At 45.0% G+C, this 22078-nt stretch overlaps 1 protein-coding gene across 3 annotated transcripts in view; it reads right to left on the bottom strand.

Annotated features, from left to right (window-relative positions):
- LOC144493873 (Fc receptor-like protein 3) overlaps positions 1–22078 on the bottom strand; it is an 88376-nt gene that overhangs the window by 61782 nt on the left and 4516 nt on the right. For all 3 annotated transcript variants that reach the window (XM_078213449.1, XM_078213448.1, XM_078213450.1), the window contains one exon: positions 6983–7012. In XM_078213449.1, the coding sequence (XP_078069575.1) occupies positions 6983–7012 (30 nt within the window). The remainder of the gene's footprint in view (positions 1–6982; positions 7013–22078) is intronic.

The following is a 22078-nucleotide window of genomic DNA, read 5'->3' as shown; positions in this document are numbered from 1 at the left end:
TACTTTTGACTGCAGGCACACTGCAATGTGATTCAGTCTTAATTGTTTTTTAAAATGGCATACAAAGCCACTCAGTTAAGGGATGGGCAACAAATGGGGTGGCACGGTGGCACAGTGTTTAGCACTGCTGCCTCACAGCGCCAGTGACCCGGCTTCAATTCCTGGCTTGGTTTCCTTTCTGTGTGGAGTTTGCACATTCTCCCCATGTCTGCGTGGGCTGCCTTTGGGTGCTCCAGTTTCCTCCCACAGTCCAAAGGTGGATTGGCCATGCTAAATAGCTCCTTCGTGTCAGGGGGGACTAGCCAGTGTAAATGACTGGGGATAGAGCCTGGGAGAGATTGTGGTCGGCGCAGACTCAATGGGCCAAATGGCCTCCTTCTGCACTGTAGGATTCTATGATTCTACCAGTGGGGCCCTCATCTTCTGACTGAATACATAACAACAAATTTCTTGTTATGTCTTTCCTATCTTCCCCTTGTTTGATTGGCACATTCTGACTCTTGCACCATATTTTGCCAAGAACTCTGCCTGACAAAAGAGGATCTTCACATGGTTAGAACATAGAACATAGAACAGTACAGCACAGAACAGGCCCTTCAGCCCACGATGCTGTGCCGAGCTTTATCTGAAACCAAGATCAAGCTATCCCACTCCCTACCATCCTGGTGTGCTCCATGTGCCTATCCAAGAACCACTTAAATGTTCCTAAAGTGTCTGACTCCACTATCACTGCAGGCAGTCCATTCCACACCCCAACCACTCTCTGCGTAAAGAACCTACCTCTGGTATCCTTCCTATATCTCCCACCATGAACCCTATAGTTATGCCCCCTTGTAATAGCTCCATCCACCCGAGGAAATAGTCTTTGAACGTTCACTCTATCTATCCCCTTCATCATTTTATACACCTCTATTAAGTCTCCCCTCAGCCTCCTCCGCTCCAGAGAGAACAGCACGAGCTCCCTCAACCTTTCCTCATAAGACCTACCCTCCAAACCAGGCAGCATCCTGGTAAATCTCCTCTGCACTCTTTCCAGCGCTTCCACATCCTTCTTATAGTGAGGTGACCAGAACTGCACACAATATTCCAAATGTGGTCTCACCAAGGTCCTGTACAGTTGCAGCATAACCACACGGCTCTTAAACCCCAACCCCCTGTTAATAAAAGCTAACACACTATAGGCCTTCTTCACAGCTCTATCCACTTGAGTGGCAACCTTTAGAGATCTGTGGATATGGACCCCAAGATCTCTCTGTTCCTCCACAGTCTTCAGAACCCTACCTTTGACCCTGTAATCCACATTTAAATTAGTCCTACCAAAATGAATCACCTCACATTTATCAGGGTTAAACTCCATTTGCCATTTTTCAGCCCAGCTTTGCATCCTATCTATGTCTCTTTGCAGCCTACAACAGCCCTCCACCTCATCCACTACTCCACCAATCTTGGTGTCATCAGCAAATTTACTGATCCACCCTTCAGCCCCCTCCTCTAAGTCATTAATAAAAATCACAAAGAGCAGAGGACCAAGCACTGATCCCTGTGGCACTCCACTAGCAACCTCTATTAACCTGTGCAAGTCCACAGATCTTTGAAGGTGACGTCACAGGTGGAGAAGGTGGTGAAGAACTTACTCTTACTCACGTCTACAAGATAAAAATTTTCAGCAACATGTTTGCATCCTCCGCAATGTAGACAATCCTGGATGCAGCAATGCTTGACATGATAGATGGTGAGAAGGATTTTTTTAATCTCCTCGGGACATTAAGATATACTGTGAGTAACATATAGAAGGCATATGGCATGCTTGCCTTTATAGGACGGGGCATAGAGTATAAAAGTTGGGGTCTGATGTTGCAGATGTATAGAACGTTGGTTCGGCCGCATTTGGAATACTGCGTCCAGTTCTGGTCGCCACACTACCAGAAGGACGTGGAGGCTTTGGAGAGAGTACAGAGGAGGTTTACCAGGATGTTGCCTGGTATGGAGGGGCTTGGTTATGAGGAGAGATTGGGGAAACTGGGGTTGTTCTCCTTGGAAAGACGGAGGATGAGGGGAGACTTAATAGAGGTGTATAAAATTATGAAAGGCATAGATAGGGTGAACGGTGGGAAGCTTTTCCCCGGGTCGGTGGTGACGTTCACGAGGGGTCATAGGTTCAAGGTGAAGGGGGGGAGGTTTAACACAGATATCAGAAGGACATATTTCACACAGAGGGTCGTGGGGGCCTGGAATGTGTTGCCGGGCAAGATGGAGGAGGCGGACACACTGGGAACGTTTAAGACTTATCTAGACAGCTATATGAACGGAGTGGGAATGGAGGGATACAAAAGAGTGGTCTAGTTTGGACCAGGGAGCGGCGCGGGCTAATTGTTCCTGGTTTCTCGTTTCAAGGCTTCATTCTATGATCATCTTGCTGGGCCAGTACAGAGTGAGACTGCGGATAGTTGGGAACCTGTCTCGGGGGCAGGGAATTCATATGGTGTTCGTGGAAGTGGAAATGACTAGGGTTGGGAAGCATTTTCCGATCGGGGCCATTGTGATCTCCTGGACTCGTTTCGATCGCCTCAGGGGGTCGGAGAGGAATTTCCCAGATTTTTTTTCCCCATATTGGTCCTGGGGTTTTTCACTCTGGGTTTTCGCCTCTCCCTGGAGATCACATGGTCTGGAATGGGGGGGTGGGGGTAAGTTAATAGGTTGTAATGAACAAAGCATCGTAGCTGTGAGGGACAGCTCGGTGGATAGGATATTGGTATGTAGATAGGCTGGAAAATTGGACGGGGATCCTGGATTCAGGATTCAATCCTGGACCGGGGAGCGGCGCGGGCTTGGAGGGCCGAAGGGCCTGTTCCTGTGCTGTATTGTTCTTTGTTCTTTGTTAACCTGCCTCCAGTCCGAAAATTTTCCATCCACCACCACCCTCTGTCTTCGATCAGATAGCCAGTTACCTATCCAATCGGCCAACTTTCCCTCTATCCCACACCTCCTTACTTTCATCATAAGCCGACCATGGGGGACCTTATCAAACGCCTTACTCAAATCCATGTATATGACATTAACTGCCCTACCTTCATCAACACACTTAGTTACCTCCTCAAAACATTCTCTCAAATTTGTGAGGCACGACTTGCCCTTCACGAATCCGTGCTGGCTATCCCGGATTAATCCGCATCTTTCTAAATGGTCGTAAATCCCATCCCTAAGGACCTCTTCCATCAACTTACCAACCACCGAAGTAAGACTAACCGGCCTATAATTACCAGGGTCATTTCTATTCCCTTTCTTAAACAGAGGAACAACATTCGCCACTCTCCAGTCCTCTGGCACCATCCCCGTGGACAGTGAGGACCCAAAGATCAAAGCCAAAGGCTCTGCAATCTCATCCCTTACCTCCAAAAGAATCCTAGGATACATTTCATCAGGCCCAGGGGACTTATCGAACTTCAGTTTATTCAAAACTGCCAGGACATCCTCCCCCCGAACATCTATTTCCTCCAGCCTATTAGCCTGTAACACCTTCTCTTCCTCAAAAACATGGCCCCTCTCCTTGGTGAACACTGAAGAAAAGTATTCATTCATCACCTCGCCTATCTCTACTGACTCCATACACAAGTTCCCACTACTGTCCTTGACCGGCCCAAACCTCACACTGGTCATTCTTTTATTCCTCACATAAGAGTAAAAAGCCTTGGGGTTTTCCTTGATCCGACCCGCCAAGGACTTCTCATGTCCCCTTCTTGCTCTCCTAAGCCCCTTTTTCAGCTCATTCCTTGCTGACTTGTAACCCTCAATCGAGCCATCTGAACCTTGTTTCCTCATCCCTACATAAGCTTCCCTCTTCCTTTTCACAAGACATTCCACCTCTTTCGTGAACCATGGTTCCCTGCCTGACAGGGACATACCTATCAAGGACACTCAGTATTTGTTCCTTGAAAACTTTTCATTAGTGCCTTTCCCTGACAGTTTCTGTTCCCATCTTATGCCCCCTAATTCTTGCCTAACCACATCATAATTACCTCTCCCCCAATTGTAAACCTTGCCCTGCCGTACGGCCCTATCCCTCTCCATTGCAATAACAAAAGACACCGAATTGTGGTCACTATCTCCAAAGTGCTCTCCCACAACCAAATCTAACACTTGGCCCAGTTCATTTCCCAGTACCAATTCCAATGTGGTCTCACCTCTTGTCGGCCTATCCACATATTGTGTCAGGAAACCCTCCTGCACACACTGCACAAAAACTGCCCCATCCGAACTATTTGACCTACAAAGGTTCCAATCAATATTTGGAAAGTTAAAGTCCCCCGTGACAACTACCCTGTGACGCCCACACATATCCATAATCTGCTTTGCAGTTTCTTCCTCCACATCTCTATTACTATTTGGGGGCCTATAGTAAACTCCTAACAACGTGACCGCTCCTTTCCTATTTCTAACCTCAGCCCATATTACCTCAGTGTGCAGATCCCCCTTGCAGTGCCTTTCCGCAGCCGTTAAACTATCCTTGATTAACAATGCTACTCCTCCACCTCTTTTACCAGCTTCCCTATACTTACTGAAACATCTATACCCCGGAACGTCCAACAACCATTCCTGTCCTTGTTCTACCCACGTCTCCGTAATGGCCACAACATCGTAGTCCCAAGTACCAATCCACGCCCCAAGTTCATCTACCTTGTTCCAGATGCTCCTTGCATTGAAGTAGACACACTTCAACCCACCTTCCTGTCTACCGGTACCCACCCTTGACCTTGATACCTTCCCCAATACCTCACCACCCTCAACATTGACTTCTGGACTACAACTCCTTTTCCCACTCCCCTGACAAATTAGTTTAAACCCCTCTGAAGAGCCGTAACAAATTTCCCTCCCAGGATATTGATGCCCCTCTGGTTCAGGTGCACCCCGTCCTGTTTGTACAGGTCCCACCTTCCCCAGAATGTGTTCCAATTATCCACGTATCTGAAACCCTCCCTCCTACACCATCCCTGCAACCAAACGTTTAACTGCACTCTCTCCCTGTTCCTCAACTCGCTATCACGTGGCACCGGTAACGTTGTTCTGCAATTCAGTAACCGCATGACCATCTCAAGAGAAAGGAGAAAGATGTCGAGCCACAAATAGTTTCTGCTGATGGGAAAGGAACTTCCCAAAATGACCGGGTCAACTGCAGATAGTTATTGTGTAATCTTCAGCAGAAACTCTAATAACAAGTATTTAGATATTGCCATTCATGCAATAATAAAAAAAATACTACCAAAGGGCTTCATAAGGACATTGAATAACCTTGATATGGAGTCTTATCCTTCATACCGTGAAGAAGGAGGCCGTTCGGCCCATCGAGTCTGCATCGACTCTCCAACAGTTCACCCCATCCAGTACCTATCCCCATAACTTGACTATTTACCCTGCTAATTCCTCTTGTACATCCTTGGTCATTAAGGGGCAATTCAGCAGGGCCAATCCACTGAACCTACACATTTTCTGATACTAAGAGGCAATTTACCATGGCTAACCCACCTAACCTGCACATTTTTGGACACTATGGGGCAATTTAGCACGGCCAATCCACCTAACCGGCACATCTTTGGACATGAAGGAGAAATATTTAGCATGGTCAATCCATCTAACCAGCTCATCTTTGGACACTGAGGGGAAACTTAGCATGGCCAATCCATCTAACTGGCACATCTTTGGACACTAAGAGGCAATTTACGATGACCAATCCACCTAACTGGCACATTTTTGGACACTAAGGGGCAATTTAGCATGGCCAATTAACCTAACCTGCACATCTTTGGACACTAAGGGGCAATTTAGCATTTTCAATTAACCTAACCTGCACATCTTTGGACACTAAGGGGCAACTTAACATGGTCAATCCACTTAACCTACCCATTTTTGGGCACTTAGGGGCAATTTAGCATGGCCAATCCACCTAACCTTCACATCTTTGGACACTAATGGGAAATTCCGCGTGGCCAATCCACCTAACCTACACATGTTTGGATACTAAGGGGCAATTTAGCATGGCCAATCCACCTTGCCTCCACATCTTTGGACACTAAGGGGCAATTTAGCATGGCCAATCCACCTAACCTTCACATCTTTGGACACTAATGGGAAATTCCGCGTGGCCAATCCACCTAACCTACACATGTTTGGATACTAAGGGGCAATTTAGCATGGCCAATCCACCTTGCCTCCACATCTTTGGACACTAAGGGGCAATTTAGCATGGCCAATCCACCTCGCTGGCACATCTCTGCACTGCGGGAGGAAACCCACACAGACATGGGGAAAATGTGCAAACTCCATACAAACAGTCACCCAAGACCAGAATTGAACCTGGGTCCTTGGCGATCTGAGGCAGCAGTGCTAACCACTGTGCCACCATGCTGCCACATGTCAGGAAAGACTACTTTTTCTTCCATCATGGGGCGTGAGAAGCATTTTTATTATGCATCTTTAATTGTAAATCAGAAGGTAGTTGTCACACATCTTCTTGAACTGCTACAGTACAAATAGTCTGGACATATTCACACTATTGATAGGGAGGGAATTCCAGAATTTTGACCCAGCAACAGCGGGATCAGTTATACAATCAAAGAATCCCATAGCATAGAATCATAGAGTTCCTGCAGTGCAGAAGGAGGCCATTCGGCCCACTGAACCTGCACCAACAACAATCAGGCCTTATCCCTATATTCCGTTAAGTCCACATATTTACCCTGCTCCTCGCCCTAGCATTGAGCGGCAATTTAGCATGGCCAGTCAACCTAAGTCCACCTTTGGAGTGTGGGAGGAAACCGGAGCACCTGGAGGAAACCCATGCAGACACAGGGAGAATGACCAAACTCCACACAGAGAGTCACTGGAGACCGGAATTGAACCTGTGTCCCTGGCGCTGTGAAATGAATGATGACTACTGGCTATCTAGTAGCCGTTTAAAAGATTATGAACTGTTTTGAATTCAACATACCTTGTGCTGTCATCGGAAACACCATTTCCACTGAAAAATATAAACAGAAATGTCATATTTGAGATTGTGTTGATTGCTGTGATTTTCCATTCAGAAAAAAACCCCAGAAAGTTTTAGTTAACGGAGAAAAGTTAGAAGTTTATCATTGTTCGTTCTTAATTCATGTCTTCAAACAGAACTTGTAATGTGATGATTTTATAATTCTGAATGAAAATACTCATGATACAATCCTTTGAAATAGACCAATAACTGTCAGTTGGTGATGTGTGTGTATGTTTATTTATTAGTGTCATTAACACTGCAGTGAAGTTCCTGTGAAAATCCCCTGGTCGCCACACTCCGGCACCTGTTTTGGTTCACTGTGGGAGAATTTAGCATTTCCAATGCAACTAACCAGTACATCTTTCGGGCTGTGGGAGGAAACCAGAGCACCCGGAGGAAACCCACTTAGACATGAGGAGAACGTGCAGACTCACCACAGACAGTGACCCAAGCCAGGAATCGAGACCACTCCCTGGCACTGTGAGGCAGCAGTGCTAACTACTGTGCCACCGTTCTGTCTCAGTGTTTGTGTGACAGAGAGAGAGAGCGAGAGAGACAAAGTAATTATGTGCACTAATGTGTGTGCGTGTGTGTGTGTGGGGATGGGTGGGGGGGGGGGGGAGGTGGGGGCAAGAGGGTGGGTGAGTGAGAATTAGTGTGTGATTGTGTTTGTGTATGAGTGCTTTTCTGTATGAGAGAGAGTGCGTGTGCATGTGTGTTTGTGAATGTGTATTGTATGCGTGTGTGTGTCAGTGTGTGGGTGTGTGAGCATGAGAGAGAACTTGGGGGATCCTTTGTGTGATTGTGTGTGAGTGTTTTACCGCACATGTATCCGTAACAGAGGGCGAGAGATTGTGTGCCTCGTGTATGTGCGCCTTTGTATGTGTATGTGTGTGTACATATGAGTGTGTGAGCAAAGGTATGTCAGGGTGGCACAGTGGCACAGTGGTGAGCACTGCTGCCTCACAGCGTCCGGGACCGGGGTTCGATTCACTGCCTGTGTGGAGGTTGCATTTTCTCCCTGTGTCTGCGTTGGTTTTCTCCGGGTGCCCCGGTTTCCTCCCACACTCCAAGGACGTGCGGGTTAGGCTGATTGCTAAATTGAACCTAATTTCGAGGGGATTAGCAGGGTAAATATGTGGGGTTACGGGGAATTACGGAATTGTTGTCAGTGCAGGCTCAATGGCCGAATGGCCTCCTTCTGTACTGTAGGGATTCTATGTGTGTGTGTGTGTGTGAGTGAGCATATTAGAAAGCATTTCTTTCTTCCAAGAAGAGAGTGTTGATGAGGGTGCTGAGGTTGATCCCATCTGCCTGACCAAGGGCAAAAAACAGATTAATGTTGAACAATTGGCTTCCTTACTGGAGAATACACAGTGTTGTTTCACAGGAATTAACGTTAGGGACACGGCTATTTTTCATGTAAATGATTGATTTTTACACAGATGATAAGTTAAACGTTTGCAGTTTTGGCATCCAATGCAAAGGCATTTGAGGACAGGAGTAAAGAGTTACTGCTGAAATTGTACAAAGTCTTGGTCAGATTGAATGTGGAGTATTTCTGGAAATGTTGCTCTCCATTGCAAAGGAAGGTTATAGCCATCCTCGAGGGAGTGCCACAAAGTGAATTCTGTGATGATATGATTATCTTATGAGGAGAGATTGAAGAACTGTGTGCATTTTCACGAGAGTTTCAAAGAGGTGATCAATGAATCATCCAAGCCTCTTATGTGTCGTGACCAGAAAGATGTAAAGAGGATGTTTCCCCTTGCTGGGGGGTCCAACATCAGGGGTTACCATCTCAGAATAAAGGAGAGGCCATTTAATAATGAGGTAACGAGGAATTTCTTCACTCAGAGGGACGGGAATCTTTGGAATTCCCGACCCTAAAGGGCTGCTGAATGTCAGAGCATTGTAAATGTTAGATTTCTGGATACTAATGACCATCAGGGGATTGGGGTGTCCTGTGAACATGATGTAGAGGTCACAGATTAGTTTTCGTTTAGAAGAGCAGGCTCAGAGGGCCAAGTTGACTACCCCCTTTTACTATGTTGCTGTGACAGGAAAAGAAGTTACAACAAATGGATAGTTGCAGGTCTCCATCGCCCATTGACAAATTGCTAAAATTGGGACATGGCCTCCCTTTCTGAGGAAGGATGTTCTTGCTCTCGAGGGAGTGCAGCGAAGGTTTCCCAGGCTGATTCCGGGGACGGTGGGACTGATGCATGAGGAGAGATTTATTGATTAGGATTGTTCTCACTGGAGTTCAGGCGAATGAGGGGGGATCATAGAGACTTATATAATTTTAACAGGACAAGACAGGGTAGATGCAGGGAGGATGTTCCTGATGGTGGGGGTGTCCAGAACCAGGGGTCACAGTCTGAAGGTTCGGGGTAAACCATTTAGGACGGAGGTGAGGAGACATTTCTTCATCCAAAGCGTGGTGAATCTATGGAATTCATGACCACAGATTGTAGTTGATGCCAAAACACTGAATGTATTCAAGAAGCGGCTAGATATAGCACTTGGACGAATGGGATCAAAGGTTATGGGGAGAAAGCAGGATTAGGCTATTGAGTTGGACGATCAGCCATGATTGTGATGAATGGCGGAGCAGGCTCGAAGGGCAAAATGGCCTCCTCCTGCTCCTTCTTCTATGTTTCTATGTTTGGGAGCTGAAGTTAAACATAGAAAACTGTCAGGTCTACGTCTTGTGGGAAAGTCAGAGAACGCAAGAAGGTCTGAATGGCCTAATCCTGCTCCTATTTTATATGTTTCACAAGCAATTACAATTGAAGAGTGAGTCTGGAGTCATATATAGGCCCGACCAGGTGCGGATCGCAGATTTCCTTCCCTAAAGTACAATAGTGAACCAGATATATTTTTATAACAGTGGTTTCATGGTCATCAATCAACATTTAGTCTCAGATTTACTGAATTCAAATTTCACCATCTGCTATGGTGTGAATTCGAACCCGGGTTCCCCAGAGCATTACTCTGTGTCTCTGGATTGCTTGTCCACCGACAATACAACGACGCCACTGATTGTATATAACCATACTTCCCACATTTGCAAGACATTGATCTGTGATCTATACATTTACAATACGCTGCCTGAAAGGGTTGTTTTGTTACAGAAAGTGTGTATTTGCTTTTGCCAATCAATCTTCTGTGAGTGGCCCCAGACTTGTTAAGTGCTGTACCTGCAAGTTGCCATTTCAATGATATAACTACTGGTGTTCTGCTGAAAATAGAGACATTCCATTGAAGCTTACTATCTTGCACTCATTTGTCCAGGTGTGCAAGAACACCAAACAGCAAAGTGAACAGCAGTTTCGAGAGTGCTGATTGGTTGGCAAGTGAACTCTGAATGGAAGAGGTGATAGCATGAAGAATAGACCAGAGAATATGTTAAATATGAGCAGTTCCTTAAACTCAAAGAGGAAGGTTAACATTTATAAATGAAGTAATTGCCATGAGGAATGAACTCGGGAATGGCTGCCCACCAAACCTTTGTTTCAATGAGAAACAAGTAAATGCATTTAAAGAGCAATGCTGGACTATTTTATGTCATTTGCACAGAAAAAAAGTGTTGTATGTGAATACCTATGGCTTTGAGTGCCACAGTGCAAGGTGGACTGATATTGGTTCAACAGTGAATTTCTCAGCGCAATCAGGATTGGCCAGCAAGTGCTACCTCATTGCTGAATGGCACCTAATGTTGGACGCAATGCTTTGAGTTTTGTAAGCCCGGAGCGGTTGTGTATGGTCAAGCATTGGAGAAATGATTGTTAAAGCTCAGAGTTTGTGGACCAAGGCTTTCACAAATTGACCTCTGAATGGTAGATACATTACATCGTGAATTTGGTGAGAGTCAGAATTCTGTGGACAGGGATTGGGTGATTGCGACTAACCAGAATGATAGGCCAGAAGTAAATAGCCCCCTTGATGAATAAATTACCAGCATTAGGAGGTGGCATTCGAATTAAATTGATGTAATTAGAAGGATTGGAAGTTCATTGAATAAAAATCTGCATCAATCATAAATGACTACAAACGGATATACAAGTAAATGCATTTAAAGAGCAATGCTGGACTATTTTATGTCACTTATGCTACTCCCATCCTTCTGCTTTGTGACAATTTTATTAATTTAATCTCGGCATGGTAGCACAGTGGTTAGCATTGCTGCTTCACAGCTCCAGGGACCTGGGTTCGATTCCCGGCTTGGGTCACTGTCTGTGTGGAGTTTGCACATTCTCCTCGTGTCTACCTGGGTTTCCTCCGGGTGCTCCGGTTTCCTCCCACAGTCCAAAGATGTGTGGGTTAGGTTGATTGGCCGTGCTAAAGAATTGCCCTTAGTGTCCTGGGATGCGTAGGTTAGAGGGATTAGTGGGTAGATATGTAAGGATATGGGGATAGGGCCTGGGTGGGATTGTGGTTGGTGCAGACTCGATGGGCCGAATGGCCTCTTTCTGTGCTGTAGGGTTTCTAAGAAGATAATTGATTTACCTTTTCTAAGGCTGACCTATCCTGGATATCATCTTTCATTTGCTCACCTTACAATATAAATATCTCCCACTTTCTATGCATTACAACTTTGACAAAGAGTCATCTGGACTCGAAATGTCAGCTTTTGTCTCTCCTTACAGATGTTGCCAGACCTGCTGAGATTTTCCAGCATTTTCTCTTTTGGTTTCAGATTCCAGCATCCACAGTAATTTGCTTTGATCTCTAATATTCCCTGCTTTTATCCACCTGACTTTGGTTCCTTTTCAAAAAGCATCAGACCCACATCACTACTGAGTCCTGCAGTTCTGAACAATGGCCATGTTGGTCCAGAAACATTAATTCTGTTTATCACTCCACAATTGCTGACAAACTTGCTGCGTGTTTTTGTTCCCCCAACAGCTTTATAGTTTTAGAGCAAAGGAGGGATTAAATTTCCAAAACAAGGTCCACAATGCAAAAGCCAAAGAGTGGAGTAATGGGTAAAGAAAGGTATAAGTCCAGATGAGGCGCAAAGCAACCATGGAAATACGACATGCAGGATAAAGTAAGAAACAAGACCTGGTATGTTTATATACCGGCCCCTTAGGTAGCAGGGCCAGTGGAGCAACTGGTTAAGAAGGCATATGGTATAATTTCCTTTAATAACCGACGCACTGCATTGAAGAGGTTATGCTGGAACTATATAAAACTTTGGTTGTGCCACAGCTAGAGTATTGTGAGCAATTCTGGAATCTACATTATAGGAGCAATGTGATAGCACTGGAAAGAGTGCAGAGATTTACCAGGATGTTGCCAGGGCTGGAGAAGTTTGGTTATGAAGAGAGATTGGAGAGACTGGGGTTGTTTTCTTGGAGCAGTGGAGACTGAGGCGGGGGGGGTGGGGGGGTGGGGGGGGGGTGGGGACGTGATTGAGGTGTATAAAACTCTGTGGAGCATAGACAGAGTAGACAAGAAGAATCCTTTCAACTTGGTGGAGGGATCAATGACCAGGGGGCATAGATTTAAGGTAAGGGGCAGGAGGCTTCAAGGGGATGTGCAGAAAAAACCTTTTCACCCAGAAGTTTGTGGGGGTCTGGAACTCACTGCCTGAAAGAATGTTGGAGGCAGAGACCCTCACAATATTTAAGCAGTATAGAGATGTGCCCTTGCAATGCCAAGGCACACAAGGCTATGGATTTTGTGCTGAGATGTGGGATTAGAATAGTTAGATGTTTTGTCTTTGACTGCTGCAGATGCAATGGGGTGAAGGACCTTTTCCTGTGCCTTAGACATCTCTGGCTCTGTGACTCAAAGCCGGTAAAAGAAAAAATGTATCAAGATGGAAGAGGGGGTTACGATTTCAATTTGCTGAATGCTTCACAAAGGCCTCAAGGCCGTGCCTTGGCGAATCAAAATATGAGATAATTTCCTCAGAGCTTGTGCTGATCTCCATTCGAACGCTGCGGCAGAGCAATGACAGAGATGTCCCAGAGGAAGCAAGGTGGGAAATTAAATTACTAGAAGCAGGAAACTCAGGGTAGACTGAACAAGTGGTGATCCAGTGGTTATCCAGTCTCTGGGTTGTCTGCCTAGGGTTACAGAGGCCATTGTGTAAACAGCGAATATAGTCTACTAAATTGATGGAAACAGAAGTGAATTATATAATATTCATACGGCTTGTCCAGCTCAGTTTCAGGGCAACAGTATATAAACAGCCAAAAGCAAAGACAGAGACACATTTATCGACCATGATTTTTCCAACCAGGAGCTGCACCCATGTCTCTGGCATAAATTTGGGCGACTGTTGCACCTATTTCCTGGAAGAGGGGAGGGGGAGGGGGGTGGAGGGGGGGAGACAGTCTCAGAGTAAGGACGAAGGCGGCCGATAATTTAGGTCTGAGATGAGGGGCTACTTCTTAACCCAAAGGGTTGTGAGCTTTTGGAATTCCCTTACCCAGAGGATTGTGAACGTTGTATCCTTGAATATATTTGTGGCTGTGAGAGTTGGATTTGTGGCCTCTTGAGGAATTAAGGGATACTGGGAGAAGGCAGGAAAATTGAGTTGAAGCCCAAAAATCAGCCATGATAGTATTGAATAGCGGAGAGGTCGAATGGGCCGAATGGTCAACTCTCGCTCCTATTTCTTATGTTCTTAATTTCTTCAGATCAAAGGTAAAAATATTGTTGGGTGTGGGCTAATCTTAAATGTTCACGTCATTGATCTGATGAAAGGCAATCAACAAACAAAAGAGTCAAGGGATAATGTGAGGCCTTCAAACAGGAAGCAGTGCTGGTGTGTAGTAATATAGACACATAGCAAATACAAGCCGGAGGAGGCCATTCAGACCTTTGTACCTGCTCCACCATTCACTTTGGTCATTGATGATAATCAAATTCAATATCCTGATCCCCATGTCCTCCCAATATTCCTTGATCCCTTTAGCCCAAAGAGCGATATCGAATTTCTTCTTGAAATCAGAGTGTTTTGGCCTCAATTACATTCTGCGGTAATGAATTCCCCAAATTCACCACCCTCTGGGTGAAGAAATTTCTTCTCACCTCAGTTCTAAAAGGTTTACCTCTTATCATCAAACTATGACCCCTAACTCTGGGCTCCCCCACCATTGGGAACATTCTATCTTAATCTACCCTGTCTAACCCTGTTAGAATTTTCTAAGTTTCTTTGAAATCCCCTCTCGCTCTTCTAAACTCCACTGAATACAATCTTAACCGACCTAGTCTCTCCTCATATGGAAAACTTGCTATCCCAGGAATCAGCTTGGTAAACCTTCGCTGTACTCCCGCTATATCCTTCCTCAGATAAGGACACCAAAATTGCACACATTCCTCCAGTTGTGGCCTCACCAATGCCCTATACAATTGCAGTAAAACATCCCTATTCCTATATTCAAACCCTCTCACTATGAAGACCAACATACCATTTGCCTTATTCACTGTCTGCCGTACCTGCACGCTCACTTTCAGTGACTGATGCACGAGGACACCAAGGCTCTGCTGAGTATCCACCCCTCAAAATTTACACCCATTCAAAGAATAATTTGTCTTTCTATTATTGCTACTGAAGTGGATAATTTCACAGCAGTCACGTTACTGTGAAGGAATCATCATAGAAATCATAGAAACCCTACAGTGCAGAAGAAGGCCATTCGGCCCATCGAGTCTGCACCGTCCACAATCCCACCCAGGCCCTACCCCACATATTTACCCGCTAATCCCTCTCACCTACGCATCTCAGGACTCTAAGGGGCAATTTTTAACCTGGCCAATCAACCTAACCTGCACATCTTTGGACTGTGGGAGGAAACCGGAGCACCCGGAGGAAACCCACACAGACACAAGGAGAATGTGCAAACTCCACACAGACAGTGACCCGAGCCAGGAATCGAACCCAGGACCCTGGAGCTGTGAAGCAAGAGTGCTAACCACTGCGCTACCGTGCCGAGGCGAAAGAGGCAAAACCCAAGTCAGTTACTCCCCGAATAAATAGATTTTGTAACTTGACGGAACACAGAAATGCATTTTATCCAGCAGTTTAAGTATTCAGTCGTGACCAAAAAGAACTCAGGAATGAAGAATTATCAGCAAGCATGAGAAATGCAATAAAGGGGAACTTGAGATGTTGTTTTAAAAAGCATAACTAACCAAAAGAACCACCAACGGACATGCCCCTTGTGACGAACATGCTAAGTCTCTATTTTGTATTTCCTGCACCAAGCATTTTGTTTTTGCAGTCAAAAGAACTTGAAAGAAATTATAAGAAGTGAATATAATTAAAGAGGAAATTAAAGATTTCACAAAAGAGAATAGAAGGTTTCTTTTTCTGTCGAGGGAATTGTTAAGCTTGGCAATATTTCCATCTTCCTGACATGCCATAATGGTGGCACACAAAAGTAAGCTTTTCAAATGTCTAAAAACCATAATGAATCCGAAAATCAGTGGCTGGTCAAACTGATGTTAGTGGAGACAGATTCAGAGATATTGATCAGGGACAAAATTAATTTGCACTTTGTTCAAATTTGATTTTGAGACAAATTGAGTTTTAATGATTTGCTTTAGTCCTCTGTTGAAGCAAAGGAAGGAGTTCATGGGGACAATGTGCTTTGAATTAGAGAAATACAGCGTTATTTCAGGCAGAGAATGCATCCCTTCAACATTTCCTTAATTCCAACAAAGTCCTTCCAAACTCATTCTTCGTCTCTGTTTCCACAGCCCTTGTGGATACTGCGTTCCAGGTCAGTACCACTCGCAGCGTGAAAAAAAGCATGTTTTCCTTGCAACTCTGACACAGAACCTTAAATCATTGTCTCTTGCTCCTTGTCTCAGCAATTAATTACACATTTGTTCTTCTTCCAGAATCATAGAGTCCCTAAAGTGCAGAAGGAGGCCACTCAGTGCATTGAGCCAGCACTGACAACAACCCTCCCCAGACCCTATCCCCGTAACCAAAATATTTACCCCATTAATCCCCTTGACACTAAGGGGCAATTTAGCATGGCCAATCCACCTAACCTGCACAACTTTGGACTTTGGGGGAAAACAGATGCACCCAAGGGTAATCCACACAACCATGAGGAGAACGTGCAAACTCCACACAGACAGTGACCGAAGGCTGAACCCAGGTCCCTGGCATTGTGAGGCAACAGTGCTAACCACTGTGCTACCGTGCTATCTCAAACAAACTTCTCTTTTTTAAGAACTGTTCTTCGATGAAATCTGTATTCTACCTTATGTTTTTCGAGCAGAGCAATTCCAACTTATCTAAAACTATACCTGTAGCCACAAAACTACATCCCTCCAACCATTCTGCGCCATCTCCACCAACCTCACATCCATCCAAATATGTGGTACCCGGAAATGGATGATGTTCAATGGATTGAAGTTCAGAAAAAAATTGCTTAAAAAAAATCTACAGTATGGGCATTTCAGCAAAAATGACAGCCCCTTGTCGATAAAGGAGCAGTGGTTACTGAGATGTAACACTTGTTAGTGAAATAGAGTGGCCAGGCTCGATGGAAGTGTGAAGTTGTGCAGGTCCACGGTCTTACAAAAAACTATTCCCCGACTCAACAACAACCTCCCTCCCGCCAACCCATTCCTGTACCTTCAGGAATCAATGTTGGAAGCAATGGAACATTATACTTTGTGGCCAAGTGACCAAAAGTAGCAACAACGGCAATATCAACTGTGAGAGCAATGATGACAATGGGAATCAAGCATGCTGAGAACTGTGGCCAAGTTTTAATGTAGGTTAGAATGCTGCTGCAAGTCGTGACCTGTCCTGTGAGCTGTGACCTGATGTTTTTTGTGCTGACCAAATAAGGGTAGTTGTTCGGGTTACGTTAGACTTCCCAATGCTGAAGTTTCTCACCGTATCCTTACACGGTGAAACTATGTGACCTTTGTGTGGTTTGGCAGAAACATTTGGGAGTTGTTCACAATTAACTCCATTGGTTGTAAGTGAACATTGTGATTGTGTTCTGGTGATATCATTGACTAAGTGCGCTCTGTGTGCACTAAGAGAACACTCTGAAAGACTGGGGAGTTTGGGGTAGAAAAAAATGCTGTTTGAGACTTTGTCTCCAGTGACATCTCAAGGTCCACTTTCACAAATGTGCCCTGAAGAACATCTTCAGAGAAGACAAAGAACCAGGAGGGAAGATCTACACAGAGAGCAACCTGGCCATTTGGCTGAAACCGGGTAGTTTTGGGCTTCCATTAAATGTTTAGAGTTAATGTGAGAGTCAGCGGGATACAGTTAAATGAGTTGAAGTGTTGCCACTGTTATGAGTCTGTATGAGTATTGATGCCTCAAGTTAAGTAAAGTGAAATGTTTTGTTTAACTGAATTTGTGTTGACCCCTTTCCTTGGCTTTGTTTTCCAAAGGTAATTACCTGGAAAGAGGTTTATGTTTACAGTCAGATAACAACTTAGACAAATGTGGATGCAAAAGTAAACAGGCAGGTAGAAAGACAGTGGGACATTTGGAAAGGTAGGTAAGTAGAGTGATAGTTTTTGGTAAGACCATTTCCCTGCACGGTAGCACAGTGGTTAGCACTGCTGCTTCCCAGCTCCAGAGACCTGGGTTCGATTCCCGGCTTGGATCACTGTCTGTGTGGAGTTTGCACATTCTCCTCGTGTCTGCGTGGGTTTTCTCCGGGTGCTCCGGTTTCCTCCCACAGTCCAAAGATGTGCGGGTTAGGTTGATTGGCCATGCTAAAAAATTGCCCCCTAGTGTCCTGGGATGCGTAGAGTAGAGGGATTAGCGGGTAAAATATGTAGGGATATGGGGGTAGGGCCTGGTTGGGATTGTGGTCGGTGCAGACTCGATGGGCCGAATGGCCTCTTTCTGTACTGTAGGTTTCTATGTTTCTATGTTTCACACTTTCATTCAGTCTGGCCACTGTAGGGGCCACACGATGGCACAGTGTTTAGCACTGCTGCCTCACAGTGCCAGGGAACTGGGTCAATTCCCAGCTTGGGTGACTGTCTGTGTGGAGTTTGCACATTGTTCCCATGTCTGCGTGAGGTTTTCACCAGGTGCTCTGGTTTCCTCCCACAGTCTGAAAGACATGCTGCTTAGGGGCATTGGCCGTGCTAAATTCTCCCTCAGTGTACCCAAAGAAGCGGCAGAGTGTGGCGGCTGGGGGATTTTCACAGTAACTTCATTGCAGTGTTAATGAAAGCCTACTTGTGACACTAATAAATACATTTTGGGTGGCAAGGTGGCACAGTGGTTAGCAGCTGACTGTCTGTGTGGAGTTTGCACATTTTCTGTCTGCTTGGGTTTCCTCCGGGTACTCCGGTTTCCTCCCACACTCCAAAGATGCGCAGGTTAGGTTGATTGACCATGCAAAATTGCCCCGTGGTGTCAGGTGGATCAGCAGGGTAAATACATGAGGTTGTGGGGATTGGGGAGGTTGGGTGGGATTGTTGTCGGTGCAGGCTCAATGGGCCAAATGGCCTTCCTCTGCACTGTATGATCCTAAGTGGAAAGGCAGGTAGTTCATTGGAAAGGTGGGTGGAGAGGTGGATAGTTAGGAAGGTAAGTAAAACGTCAGATAGGTGAAAATATAGGGAGGTAGAAATGGATGAAGGTCAAAGGGGCATTGGAAATTTGAATAGGATTTGGGAAATTCCACAAATATGTTGACATGGCAAAATGGATGAAAGACTTTCAGATCCTTGCTTTGTCAATATGTGTAAAAGAAACAGTGATTCCTTTATGAAACATGCATGTCATCATCAACCTCAATTCTGGCTACCACAATGTAGACAGTATGTTAATCTGGACCAATGCAGGATTGCTATTTTTGAGACTTGCCCTACTGGTTTTTCAGAATAAGACTTGATTAAGTTGATTAAGTTGCGGCATGGGGGCACAGTTGTTGGCACTGCTGCCTCACAGGGTTCAATTCTGGCCTTGGGTGACTGTGTGGGGTTTCCACTTTTTTCCTGTATCTCCGTGGGTTTCCTCTGGGTGCTCCGGTTTCCTCCCACACTTGAAAAATATGCGGGTTAGGGGGGATTGGTCACGGTTAAAAAATGACCCCTTACTGTCTGAAGGTCTGTTGATTAGATGGATTAGCCATGGTAAAATGTTTGGGTTATGGGGATTGGGCAGGTGAGAGAGTCTGGGCAAAACACTGTGTCAGAGAGTCAGTGTAGATTCAATGGACCAAATGGCCTCATTCTGCACTGCAGGGATTCTATGATTCTATGATTGACAGATCATATTGTCATATGTCTAAGTGGAACTAGGCGTGTGCAGAAAATTCAAGCTTGGTTGTTCTTTAGATGTTGCTTTGAGGTTTTAGAGTGCAGCAGCTCCCTTTTCCCCTCTGTGAAATCTGGAGATTGGGTTACTTCCCTGAAGTTTTTCTGTTTGAGGATATATCCTTCTCTGGAAAGTAAATCTTTGTCCAGAATTGTTAAAAGGCTGGAAATCGTGCACCACGTGACCATACTTGTATTTGTGCTAACTACTTCTGAAGAACGGTGTATGTCTATGGGGATACGGCTTTAAATTGGAACAACAGAGATAGCTAGCTGTTAAGATTATACTTTACCATGTGTCAGTATCTTAATTCGTAAATATTAGGTTCATTCTTTTTGTTATATTCTAACTTTTGTTCTTAAATAAAGTTTGTTTGGGTAAAAACATCCTCGTGGGTCAATTGAGTCATACGTCAAGCGAAACATCTTATTTTCACCGTAATGCCAAAATCAAATGGGGTTTAGGCCAACTTCATAAAATACCTTGGAGTTTCTGGTCTGGTCCCTAACACCATGTATCACAGAATGCTCAGGCAGTGTTTGTTAATTGTGTTCATGGTCATTCAGGATTTTGATGGATGAAATGAGATCATTTCATTCCCTGAAGGTTGAATAATGAGTAACTAGGGTGGCATGGTGGCACAGTGATTAGTACTGCTGCCACACAGTGCCGGGGACCCGGGTTCAATTCCCGGCTTGGGTCACTGTCTGCGTGGAGTTTGCACATTCTCCTCGTGTCTGCGTGGGTTTCCTCCGGGTGTTCTGGTTTCCTCACACAGTCCAAAGATGTGCGGGTTAGGTGGATTGGCCATGCTAAATTGCCCCTTAGTGTCAGGGGGCCTAGCTAGAGTAAATGCATAGGGTTATGGTGATAGGACCTGGGTGGGACTGTGGTCAGTGCAGACTCGATGGGCCGAATGACCTCCTTCTGAGCTGTAGGATTCTATGATTCATTGAGTCATAGAGGTTTACAGCACGGAAACAGGCCCTTCAACCCAACTTGTCCATGCCGCTCTTTTTTTTAAACCCTTAAGCTAGTTCCAATTGCCCGCATTTGGCCCATATCCCTCTATACCCATCTTACACATGTAAATGTCTAAATGCTTCTTAAAAGACAAAATTGTACCCTCCTCTACTACTACATCTGGCAGCTTGTTCCTGACACTCACTACCCTCTGTGTGAAAAAATTGCCCCTCTGGACACTTTTGTATCTCTCCCCTCTCAGCTTAAATCTATGCCTACTAGTTTTTCCCTCCCCTACATTTGGGAAAATATATTGACTATCTACCTTGTCTTTGCCCCTCATTATTTTATAGGCCTCGATAAGATCATCCCGCCGCCTCCTACGCCCCAGAGAGAAAAGTTCCAGTCGATCCAGCCTCTCCTTATAACTCAAACCATCAAGTACTGGTAACATCTAGTAAATCTTTTCTGCACTCTTTCTAGTTGAAGAATAATATCCTTTCTATAATGGGGTGGTCAGAACTGTACACAGTATTCCAAGTGTGGCATTACCAATGTCTTGTACAACTTCAACAAGACACCCCAACTCCTGTATTCAATGTTCTGACTAATGAAACCAAGCATTCTGAATGCCTTCTTCACCACTCTGTCCACCCGTGACTCCACTTTCAAGGAGATATGAACCTGTACCCCTCGATCTCTTTGTTCTGTAACTCTCCCCAATGCCCTAGCATCAACTGAGTAAGTCCTGCCCTGGTTCAATCTACCAAAATGCATCACCTCACATTTATCTAAATTAAACTCCATCTGCCATTTGTCGGCCCACTGGCCCAATTGATCAAGATCAAGATCCCGTTGCAATCCAAGATAACCTTTTTCACTGTCCACTGTGCCATCAATCTTGGTGTCATCTGCCAACTTACTAAACATGCCACCTATTTCTCATCCAAAACATTAATATAAATAACAAATAACAGTGGACCCAGCACTGATCCCTGAGGCACACCGCTGGTCACAGGCCTCCAGTTTGATATCATGATTCTGTATTCAGCAGCTGAATCAATGATGGAAGCAGATTTTGCTGTAACATTATAAAAGGAAGTCACAGTTTGGATAAAGAATCAGGGCTCTGGTGAACTAAAGAGGAAGAGATAACTTTGTGGCAATGTCACTAAAGTAGCCACGTGGGGATGCAGAATGGCTCCTGCTGGCCATGGGTACAAATCTTCCCAGGGCTGCAGGTGACATTTCAATTCAATGACTGATAACCTAGCAGGACTGATTTAAGGTAAGGAGCAGGAGAATTGAGGAAGAAGGATGTTTGAAATCTGGATCTCGCTGCCTGCAGAGGAGGGGTAAAGACGGGAACCCTCACAACTTTTAAGGAGTGTTTAGATGAGCATCTGAAATACCACAGCATACGTGGCTATGGACAAAGTGCTGGAAAATTGGATTAGAATGGATAGGTGCTTGATGGCTGGCACAGACACAATGGACTGAAGGGGTTCTTACTGTGATGTGAACCTCTGAGACTGCACCATGAAATCTGTAATTATAACGCTATTGTAAGTAATGGTGAGCACAAAACTGTCATCAATTATCATTTTTAAAACTCCATTTGGTTTGCTAATGCCCTTCATGTAAGGAACATTCCCATCCTTATCTGCTCTGACCTCGCCGAGACTCCATGTCCTGGAGTAGAAACATGGAAACGAGAAGCAGGCGTAGGCCATTCGGCCCTTCGAGCCTGCTCTACCATTCATTTTGATCATGGCTGATCATCAAATTCAATATCCTGATCCCCC

This window comes from Mustelus asterias, chromosome 5 (assembly GCF_964213995.1).
Source record: "Mustelus asterias chromosome 5, sMusAst1.hap1.1, whole genome shotgun sequence".
Taxonomy (NCBI): Eukaryota; Metazoa; Chordata; class Chondrichthyes; order Carcharhiniformes; family Triakidae; genus Mustelus; species Mustelus asterias.
Note: the sequence above shows the minus strand (reverse complement) of the source record. Positions and strands in the feature narration are given on the sequence as shown.